An 11,664-nucleotide genomic window follows, 5' to 3' on the forward strand; every position below is an offset into this window, starting at 1 on the left:
AACTTTTGGAGAAGACTCGAACGGATAAATTACTTTGTGATATTAACAACAGACAGCCTTATGGGCATAATAGAGGGTGAACAAATTAAAGGAATGGTTTTTAACATGTTATGCAGGTAGCTAGCATACAAAACCATGCCAGTGAAGGCAGACTTCATTTTCTCAACCTTTTTCACTTTTATAACCCCTCAGCAGTCATACATGAATTAAGGTGACTAAATTCAGTCATAGGAAATGGGTATCTCTGGAATGTGTACAATTTGGTGGTTGTATGGTCTCTGCGCTATGATTTTTCTCTGCATACAGTACTTTTGTTGGTCAATCAATACCAGTTAGACTGCTGTGTCATCTTTCATGTAACTCATGACTTTTTATTCAGGAGATCGTTACGAGTCCAAATAGCCATTGCAGATGTCAACCACGCTGACCTTCCACTACTTTGAGCAGCGAGCCTTCCTGCAGGCCTTCAATGGACTTGAGCTCAGCGAAGTTGGCCAGTACGTTTCCGTCCAGCTGCAGAGAGAAGCAGGTGCGGTGGCAGGTGTCCTCTCTATCAGTCAACACCTGATGGATCTCCTGCACCATCTCCTGAGGAGACACCTAAGGAGAAAGAGGAGAAGGAGATTAAAACAAATTTAAAAAAAATAAAAAAATAAAGAAAATCGACCTACTTTTCATTATTTATTCTGTACCTGGAGGTCAAAGGGCTCCGCTCCAGGTGCCTGGATCTTTACGGTGAAGCCCGTGTCCTGGATGACGATCACCTCCTGCTCGTTGGACTCGTCACCACCATTAACTTCACTGTGCCCATCCTTCTTTGATTCCAACTCCTCCGTGTGCTCATGTGCCCCTCCACCATTCACCATGACTGTGTCTGCACAGAAACGCAAACCAACTCTCTCATTCAGTTTCCAGGGAGAACAAGACAGACAAACAAACAAACAAAACACGCTGCAACAAAACCTCCAGACGATTGAAACACATGACCAGCTGATGTCCTGCCAGCCAGTCACATCACCAACAAAAGCACATAGAGCCGGAGGTTGGATGAAAAGGATCTCATGAAATGTACACCAACGGTTCAGGCGACCCGTTTAGCCTCGACGAACAAAACTAGGATTTTGAAATTATGTTTTACATTACTAACACGTTTTAAGCATTACTACCTAAAGATTATCACCTAAAGATGCACATTTTGAACACTCCTTCCTCAATTTAGCAGGGTATTTCCTCCATATAAGAACAAGAACAATCAAATAAAATAATTTAAAAATTTTTTTTTTTTTTTTTAAAAGCATTTGTTTGAGCCAGTGGGTATTCGCACGTGTCCGAACAATGAATCTGGCCCCCCACTTTTCTTTTTTTTAAAGTGCGCGAATCTGCTGGGAGTACAGACAGCAAGGCTGGCGTGTGTTTGCATGCAAATGATTGACATCTCTTCTGTCACACCTACTGTCTTTACAGTCTCTCGTAGACTATTATTTTACAACTTGGCATGGTGTAACAGGAACAATTTAAATTAAAGACATTAGATGTGGCCAGAGAGGGATGATTTTGCTGAAATGTTGATTAAAACTTTTTTTAACAGTAAACTCTAGCTTTAAGTTGAACTTATAATAACCTTAAACACATTAGCCAAACCTGCAAACATCTCCTGACACTGCATGTATCATTATTACCTCCTGAAGTAAATATCAGTTTCAGTGAAAGAGCTGTAGGACTGAGTACAATAAAGTGGGATTCAGCTGTTGTCTCTCTCTGTGTGTGCGCGCGCCTTTGCTCACCCTCAAGGGTGACACAGCGCCAGGGTTGCTAATCTAGGGGGTGGAGCTTCATAAACTAGACCACGACCAGCACTGGCAACAACTGAAGGAAGGGAGGCTGCAGTCACAGGACAGAACAGCTAGCAGCCAGGCTCTGAATACAAAACAACTGTTTCAACTCTCCTAAACCAGGATTAGACGCGATACAAGATTTAAGATAGGTGAGCTAACACACCTGGATAATGTGGTCAGAAACCAATTAACATTTTTTGCAGCATGTATAAATCTTTCTTAACTGGAATAAAATAATCCGTGCAGAGGAAAAACATGCCTCGAAAGTCGACAAAGTGAGTTCAACATATTGCGCAAGACCTCAGTTCAGCAAGCATCAATTATCTCTGCACATGGGTTTTGCTTTTTCTTCAGCATGTTGGGGCCTTTATGCAAAAGCTAAGGTAGTATTGCCACAATACCAAATTTCTCATTTGATGCTATACCTGCACAAAGTACCTCATTCGCGATACGAAAACAATACCACAGCAAAACCCTTAAACGTCAGTAAAAGAGGTGAAATCATACACGTCAAAACATTGAACTTCAAATTGTTAGTATGTTTATACTTCAAAATAATACTGGGCAATGGAACGCCCATCCATCTTCTAAACCGCTTATCCTTACAAGGGTCGCAGATGAGCTGGAGCCCAGCTGACTTCGGGCAAGAGGCGGGGTACACGCTGTACTGGTCGCTAGCCAATCAGAAGGCGCATATCGACAAGCGTTCACACACACACGTGAAATTATTATACATGTATTATTTTCATGCTCTGTTATAATACTTCAGTATCCCCATATGCTGTTTAGACTTAATTAAAACATTCTTAGCATTAGTCCTTTATTTAAATATACATTATATATTAAGTAAAAAATTACTTCTATCTCTGATGATTAACAAATGATGTCACAGGCTTTGTAATTGTAAGCTATGACACAGTTAAAGAATAAAAGCACAATTCATCCTTAATGTAACACTGTAGCTAGCCAATTTAATCAGTTAGAAAGTTGATTTGATTGAGCGGTTAGGAGAGGATGCTCTGTCTTCAGTTGATACATATGATTTATTTTTCTTTTTGTTCTTCAGCTTTATTTCACACACACACACACACACACACACTCACCTTATTTTCACGACCATAAGGCGCACTTAAAAGTCTATTGTATTCAAATGATAGTCCTAAGAATAAACTGTGCATGTAAAAGTACTGGCTGCGATACTAATGCTCACAAGTGTTCATGACACTGTTCCAAGAATTTAGTTGGTCATGCAAGTTCTCCAAAGTCTTAAATATCTATTTGTGACCAAAAGCAGTACATTTGACTGTTGAGTACTTGTGTTACATCTCATGAATGTTTCATGTGCTGATGACAATCATTTTCTATTTTACGAGCAGCAACGCCGTATTATCGTCACAGATGGTTATTAAAGTAAAGCAAAAAAAAATAAGTATAACAGCATTCTTGATGCGTATGGCTATCCAGATGCCCAGTCAGTACACAACTGCCCCCTTTTTTCTATGGAAGAAAGTCAAGCAGGATGTCTGAAGTAGAGTTAGGAGTTACAAAAAGAAAAAGACCAGATAATGTCACTCAGTATCATTTCAAAAGGGAAAGCAATCTGGATGCAAAGGGATATTTATAGACTGTATCACAGGGAAAATGAATTTTGGAAACCCAGGAGGTTATGCAATTAGCTAATGAAATTAAACTGTCGCATGCCCTATGTCAATATCTAATATCTAATCCAATACTCTGTCTTTGCCTTATTTCCACAAATAGAGATATAATGCTCGTTTGCACTCAACAGTAAATCCAGTAAACCATCACTGCCTTGGATCAGCTGCCTCCTTTCTCACTAGCCGGCCGGCTACCCGGGGCTACGTAGCCTTGTGGCTACCTGCCACAGTGTGTTGGATCAACCTTCTCCCATTCATTCCGCCGCGGTTACCGTCCAACTCGGCGATGGCTCCTTTTCGGCTTGAAAAGCTTTGTCACAATAATCATGGACTCAACAACAACCAAAAACAGACCGGATGCCCTTTCACGGGAAATACAGCAGGTAAAAGCAAGATTACTTTCTATCGATAACTAACAGTCGGAAATCTCAAAGTCCACTTGAGAAGTTTGATGTTTAGCAACAAAGGATGGAAAACATGTCTCATAAGAACTTGACTTTTTTGTAAGTTAAACATCTTAACCCATACAAAAGGCCATATTACAGCATGTGTCTCATGAATGGTTTTATGTTGTGATGCATCTAATCTAACCTTACAAGCAGTATTATACACAGCATTTATTGCACTTCAAATTCTGTGGACTATTACACAGTACATGTGTTTGATTTGTGGATGGTTGTTCATCTGTTAGTAAGTTAGTACATTTTTTTTGTTTTTTTTGTTGTTGTTGTTTTTTTTAAATGGTAATTTTGTTTTTATTACACAATAGTTAGTGATTTTTTTTGTTATCTCACACTTGACAAATACCCCGAATAAAAAACTAATACTGAAACTAATAAAAAAAAACTAAAACGAAGCATTTAAAAAATAATAATAAAACAAAAACAAACAAACCTGCTCTAAAAACTAATTAAAACTAACTGAATTTTAAAAAGTCAAAACTAAATAACTAACTATAATGGAAAATCAAAAGCTAGTATAACCCTGCCTACTACCTGGGGAAGTATGTCATTGCAACAAATAAAATAACTTGTTTGTCAAACAATAATGGAACTTGGGTTAAAAGCAGTGAAGTTTATCACGCCTGAGAGCACAAAAATGAAGTCTGCAGCCTGTTCCAGGCAAAAATAGGAGGTCAAGGCAAAGGGATAAATTGAACATTAATCTGACATAGAAGCAGTCAAGTAGCAAAAACAAGACTATAAAAGTGCACAGCCCTCCTGTGAGCCACTCAGAACATGCACAATCAACTAAAATGAGCTAAATGACAAATGTATGCAGTCCAAGGCCCTAGACATGAGGACCCTGACGGCTACCATGACGTCAACCAATCGGAGAACAACTCTGAAAAACAACACACAAGGTCATATGCGATGTTTGGTGCACCCTTGACTCTGTCTTCTGACACATCCAGTTATTAGGTATTTCTATCTACGAGGTGGGATTGTGCCTATGTAGACGTCTGGCATGAGTACGGTAACACAGACAGGAAGTGTCATTATCTAGATGGATCAGATGAGTTTGTGAGCAGGGGAATAGTGCGAGGGTGTCTGTGATTCCCGGGATTAACCCAGTCATCATTCACCCGCCTCGGGAGCATGAAAGACACAGAGAGTCATCCTTGACTGGGACCACATGGTCCTGGAACACAGTTTTAGGTCCTATTCACCTTGCATGTGTCATGCATACGATAAGCAACAATTGAGCTCAATCAACTTAAATGTGGGACGTTCCATTTCGAGAGGGATTGAAGACAAAACTTTGGGGTCAAGATTGGTTGCAAAACTGGGACCAGAAATGTGGTCGTTCTGCTTTGATAAGACCCACATTCATGAGTGTATTTAATGTGTTGTTAATTACAGCTTCCATGGGTTATTATTTGCAGATAGATAAGAGACCTTTGAGCCAAATGCTATTTTTATTTACTATAAATGTATTTTTGTTCATCTAGCTATGCCTCATACAACAAAATAATAGCTTTGTGTTCCACTAAACAGGCCGAGATTTCACAGAGCAAGTGAATTTGCGAATAAATTGAGACAAGGCCATTATTATTTCAGCTCATACAACAGTTAGTTCCAACCAACCAATTTGATTCCATGAGTGATGATATATTTTTTACATTACACCATGGGTATGGCCTAGATCAATGGTCAGTGTTCATTGACAGTAACATCACTGTGGGTTGTTAAAAGCTTTGTGTCACAAAGATGGACATTTCCAGAAATAACATGAAACGTATGAGTAGTCGTGAGATGAGGACGAAGGCAAGGAGATGTCATCGCAAACTTTCAAGTGTGCTGTGCTCACGTGATGAAATGACAGAATAAGTGTACAAACAGGGGCCAGACACTCTGCCAACATGTGCACAGTTGTCAAGATAATTGGCTTCATTTTGTATTTCCGGACTACGTCTAACTTTTGCTTGGCATGAAACGCTCACTAAATGAAGTAATAGCATGAGGCGTCTTGACGTGAAGTGGACTAATCGTCCAACTCAATTCGTTAGAATGAAACAGTAAAACAATCCTTATCCGTTTAATTTTTGTCAATGTTGATGGTTATGCTTTGGCTAGTTAGCATGTCATGCTAACAGCCAACTACGAGCCTCGTGCTACTGTTTGCGGAATCATTTGTGTTGATTGAATACACGAAAAATTATTTGTTGTTGCTTAATACTGTCAACAAATAAATGGCACTTGTACAACTGTTGCATACAAAAGCGATTTCACACTCGAGGTTGTAACGTTGGACTTTATATCAAATATATCATGATCATTTCTGTACCGATTCATAGCCGTGACGATATGAGCAGTGATTCTCAAAAGAGTGGCTTGGGTACCACTAGTGGTAAGCGGGCTCCCTCTAGTGATACGCAAAAGATACACTGAGAATGAGCTACCTGTGAATTAAATTATGGGAATTTATGCTTTAAGTTATCATTATTTAAGTAGTTTTGTATTTTCATATATTTACGTTCAGTGCTAATGTTTACTGTGTTAGTGTTAACTGTGTATAATGTTACAGCGGCTGACAATAATAGTATGTATACTTTTTAGGAATAAAGTCTCTGCTTTGTTTTTAACACTTAGGCCTTCTACACGACTGTTTTTTAATGTTGGTAATGGTACTCAGAGAGCCAAGTACTTTTCGAGGTGGTACTTGATGTTAAAGGTTTGAGAACCACTGAACCAGAGGACAACGTCACTCCCACACAAGAGTTGTGATAATGCTAAATTATGACTGTGGCCATAAATAGTTTATTCAGTTTTTGTGACATTTATGTTTGGTGGTGCACTGTGAGATTTTTCAAATGTTAAATATGTGCCTTGGCCCAATAAAATGTTGGAAACCTCTGATTTATGTCCTTCATGCATAGGATGAAGAACAATTGGGCTTCAATCCACATAATTGGGAGAAGATACAATTTTGAGAGGAATGAATTCAAGATGGATGACAAGAGGATGGCTGTTTGCCTAAATGTGATAGCTTTGCTTGGATAATAACCACAATGCATAAATGTATTGAATGTGTTATTTTGCAGATGTACACGAGATCATTGAGCCCAAAGGTAACTACAACAATAATGTGGATATTTAATCAACACATATATATCTATATAATCAACATTATCACATGGGCAGAGGTGCGACACACACGCCAATGGTGTTTTCTTGTCAAATGATGAGAGTCAAAAAGTGCCACATGACATCCACGCAGGCTGCAAGTGAGTTCCTTCCCAAATTGTGGAACTTCTTCCCTGGCTTGGCGTCAATCTAGCAACACGAACACGGTTCTCCGGCTTCACCGAGAAGCGCACCCCACGCCACAACTTTAGCTCGCCGAATACTCACCAGCTTGCATGTCTCATATGCAGCGTAACCTTCCCTCTCACTGTGAACACACCCACATGACTTTTTCTATGTAACAACTAGCGGCTTCCGCTTCCCGGTCGAGGAGGGACACTCGACTTCATCCTCGGCCGCGGGGGAGGGCGGGACGCCGGGGGAGCGTTTCGACGGCCTCCCGGGTGCTTTGTTGGCTTAACAGCGAGTCGTAGTGTCTATTTATTGTCTACAGTCAATGACTTAAGTGTGAGCTAAATTCATAACGCGTGGGACACACATTTAAGGGAAAAGCTTTGGCAGTAACCTCCCCATGTTCATGCAGAAAATGTGCGACGCCACTGAAGGTGACCTTCAGTATTACGTACGTCATTACGAGTTTGCGCAAATGAGTTCAACTTCGGATAGTTCGTCTTTTTGGTTATCAATTAAAAGTAGAAGTTCTGCGGTTATTGCGTATGCGGAGCAAATTCCTCCCAAGCATGGCTGAAGCGCTTCCAGACAGCCGAGCTGATGTTAGCATGTCAGTTAAATTGTTGGGGTTAGCAACTTATGCATCGGCATCCAGTGTCACGCACTGGTCGTTACGACACACGGATGAAAACAGTCCGCTTCTGTATTCTGCTTTAAAGCTATGGGTATATCGCTATTATTATATAGTATAGATACTCAGCAGGTACTATTCGTGTACCACTGGCAATTTGAACTTTTCGCAAAGAACGGTGAAGTGAGGCAGCAGCAGATTGGGTTTAAGCGGGGACGTCCGCCAAATTAGAAGGCAACCACCCTACTGTTTGAAGCATTTATGGGGCAGACAGGCCGGTATGATTGCTCACCGCAGCCGCACGTTTCCTTCAAATGCGTCCTGCTGCTCTCGTGGGCGTCCTGAGCTCCATCCCCGGCTTCCTCCGCAACATCAACCGGACCGCAGCCTGGCGCTGAAGCCGTGGTGTCGTCCGTCTTGCTCACCATGGTCAAAAAGACAAACAAGCGACGTGACAGTTTTGGAGAAGAGCTATTGACAAGACGGCTTGGTGTGCTTTGGGCCCTTGTGTTAGTCTACATGCGAAGGAGACAGGCTTAGGGAAAACCAAGTGTGCTAAGGAAGGACAATGCTGTGTGGCTCACACGTGCTTTCCTCCTCTCCGCCTCTTGACCTGTTTGCCTTTGCTCGCTTGGCCCCGCCCACTGACTGAGGCTACTACGGAAAGTCACGCGCGACAAATTTCTATCACTCAATATGCTCGTGATATTTTGTAAGGCTGTGTGTTTCCTATCCCTTATCGAGCCAAGGCACATATTCTACATTACACAAATGTCACAAAATGCATATATGGTGAAGTAAACTGATCTCGACTCAATTTACTCACGAATCGTCATTTATTTTTATCCATCCATCCATTTTCTGAGCCGCTTACCTGGAGCCTATCCCAGCTATCTTCGGGCAAGAGGCGGGGTACACCCTGAACTGGTTGCCAGCCAATCGCAGGGCACACATAAACAAACAACCATTCGCACTCACGTTCACACCTACAGGCAATTTTAGAGACTTCAATCAACCTACCGTGCATGTTTTTGGGACGTGGGAGGAAACCGGAGTACCCGGCGAAAACCCACGCAGGCACGGGGAGAACATGCAAACTCCACACAGGCGGGGCCGGGGATTGAACCGTTTTAAAAAGTCTGAACTATCGCTAAAGCGAGTTTCAATTGATGGCCATTTTGTTAAAATTGTGCAAACCTTCAAATGTCTTGGTACAGTCCTTGAAAGTCCCTTGCACATTTCTGAAAATACAGATTTTATCTTTAAAAAAAAAAAATCAAAGCGAAATAGCTTTGAAGATGCTGCTGTCTTTGTGTCAGTCTGCAAATGTTAGAACTTGTCTATTCTGCACATATTGAGAGTGTTTATACATTTTATTTCTGTGCTTGGTTTCATCACTTGAGTCGTAAGTGTGATGTCAAAATTGATGAAATGGCAGGTAAAGTTGTTCGGGAAAACCCAGAAACCTCTGGTCCACATTTGCACTGACAGGGCGAGGCAAAAAGCTCAGAGAATACTAGCAGACAGCTCTCGTCCTGTGTCCTGCCACTTTGAGTTTCTGAAGTCTTGGAGGTGCTTCAGAGCTCCACTGGCTAAAGAAAAATATTTGATTCCAAATACCATCGCAATCCTAAACTCAACAAAGTAACCAATCCACCTTTACGTATGACCTGAACGGCTCCATTTCAATGTTTTATTTTACTTGATCTTATTGTACTTTTATATATATAAATGTATATATGTTATTTCCATTGTCAATATCTATTATAGTGCTGTATATCTTCTGCGTTAGTGAGCCAAAAACAATTTTACATCCCAGTGGACAATGAAGAATTATTGTATTCAATTGAAAATTGATTTAGGTATACTCAGTGTGAAATCTCAGCGTCTTGAGTTGAACACAAATCTACTACAATGCAGACACATCATTCATCATACTCCACATCACACAATACAAATTTTGGGACCTATTAAGTGAAAGTGTTTGGGAATCATTAGTGAACTTCACAGCACAGAAAGAGTGTAAAGACCACCAAACTCAATGAAGAGATGAACTTTGACCATCATATAATCAACTCTTGATAATCTCACAGTGGAGTCAAACAATGAAGGGTATCAATTACACTCAGAGGCATGCATAATGCAGTAGACCCTGCCAACATGTAAAGTATGCCTTACACCTTTATTATTCCATCAACTCTCTAAAGAACAGGTACACTCAGAGTCTAATCTTGTGATGTACTATATTCTAGCTGCATAAAAAAAAACTGATAACACAGTAATACAATAATGTTTGGTTGACAGTGCCAAATACGCTAGAATCATATAGTTTAACCTATATTAGTAGCTTTTTTGGACAATGTGTATAAAAACTAGATAATATATAATTATTTGATGCAGTTTAAGTTGTGGCCAGCGATTGTGTGTGGATATGAATTTCAATAATTTTGCCAAATATTTAATCATAATTAATTTTAAGTTCATGTGCTACATATCAAAATTAGGTTTGTTATACATTTGAAGAAGAGGTTACCCTAAGAATTTAATTACACTGCGAACCTATGGTGACTTCTACTGTGTTGCTCCACACGGGAGGCATTGATAAGCTGTCAATATTAAATCATTACAATTGTAAATGTTGAGGAAATTTCTGTTTGTCGTAAGATGAAGAAATGAAAGTATCTTATTTAGAAATGTCTTTTAAGAATATTTATCTTAGAACTGCTAAGAGAGAAACGTTTTGAAAAAAAAAGTGCTTTCAGCCAAGCATCTGTCCCTTGTCTTCTTGCTTTCTGACTCACATCATCATCATCAACTGTCTATTATACCTTGACCTGAAAGGTGGAAGCCCCCTCCTTAAATAGCAATTAGAGCCCATTGGAAACCTAACAAGCAAGGCATTCGCCAAAGCACTTTGCGATCTTGGTATTTTGCAGAACACCGGAGACAGTTGTATTGTCTGTGCATTTCCTTAGTCTGGTCCACCAGACTAGGGAGAGGTTGCTCTTATCACATCCAAGGACAGATGTTTAGTTTCCCATGCATAATTGTCTAGTTACAAAATACAGTACATTATGCCATGACATGTGTCCTTGTTTCTTTCAATCAAAAACTACATGTGAAGATTACGATTCCTGTAGTGTTCTTGCACTATATAGTCTGAATATGTGTCAGATATTTATTAATTTAGACTCAAGTCCTGCATCTAAATCTATTAAATACAGTGTTAACTGAATATGTAGTTGCGGTCATGTTTTTGACTCATCACTTTCTTTTAATACACTTATTGGACACTGAGGTACTCATGCACTAATTAGATCTATATGGTATATAAAAAAAAAGTTGTAGCGTTTTACAAAATGTGGATATTTGTGGCATGTCAATCAAATCTGAGTATTATTTTCCATTGTGATACAGCCCTTGTATTGGATCGCATTAGATTGTGCCTAGCTAATGAACTGTTCGTGAGCATTCAAAACATGCAGACACTGACAGTGATAGGTATTGGTTTTTATTCCAATCATGTTTAGAGTGGTTTACAGAGTTGATGCAGTTGTCATATTAGAAGGAACTTCTCCTGTGTGGTTGAGAATGGCAAGCATACATCAAATTACACGTCACCGCATGTGCTTTATGGTGCCGCTAAAAGTTGTCTGAAATTGTTCTAATAACTCCAAATGCGATATAAAGATGGAAGACATTTTCTCTGGCTGAGGGATGTGGGGTTACTGTATATTGCAGTCGACTGAGGATTATTGACTTGGAACTACAAATAATGAAAA

General features: G+C 40.0%; 1 protein-coding gene across 3 annotated transcripts in view; it reads right to left on the reverse strand.

Annotated features, from left to right (window-relative positions):
- cluha (clustered mitochondria (cluA/CLU1) homolog a) overlaps positions 1–8,514 on the reverse strand; it is a 25,728-nt gene extending 17,214 nt beyond the window's left edge. For all 3 annotated transcript variants that reach the window (XM_061682078.1, XM_061682077.1, XM_061682079.1), the window contains exons 1-3: positions 8,175–8,514; positions 693–874; positions 429–600 (exon numbers count right to left, since the gene is read on the reverse strand). In XM_061682078.1, coding sequence (XP_061538062.1) covers positions 429–600; positions 693–874; positions 8,175–8,310 — 490 coding nt within the window. In that variant the 5' untranslated portion in view covers positions 8,311–8,514. The remainder of the gene's footprint in view (positions 1–428; positions 601–692; positions 875–8,174) is intronic.
- Between the last annotated feature and the right edge of the window lie 3,150 nt (positions 8,515–11,664).

Source organism: Phycodurus eques, chromosome 7 (genome assembly GCF_024500275.1).
Source record: "Phycodurus eques isolate BA_2022a chromosome 7, UOR_Pequ_1.1, whole genome shotgun sequence".
NCBI lineage: Eukaryota > Metazoa > Chordata > Actinopteri > Syngnathiformes > Syngnathidae > Phycodurus > Phycodurus eques.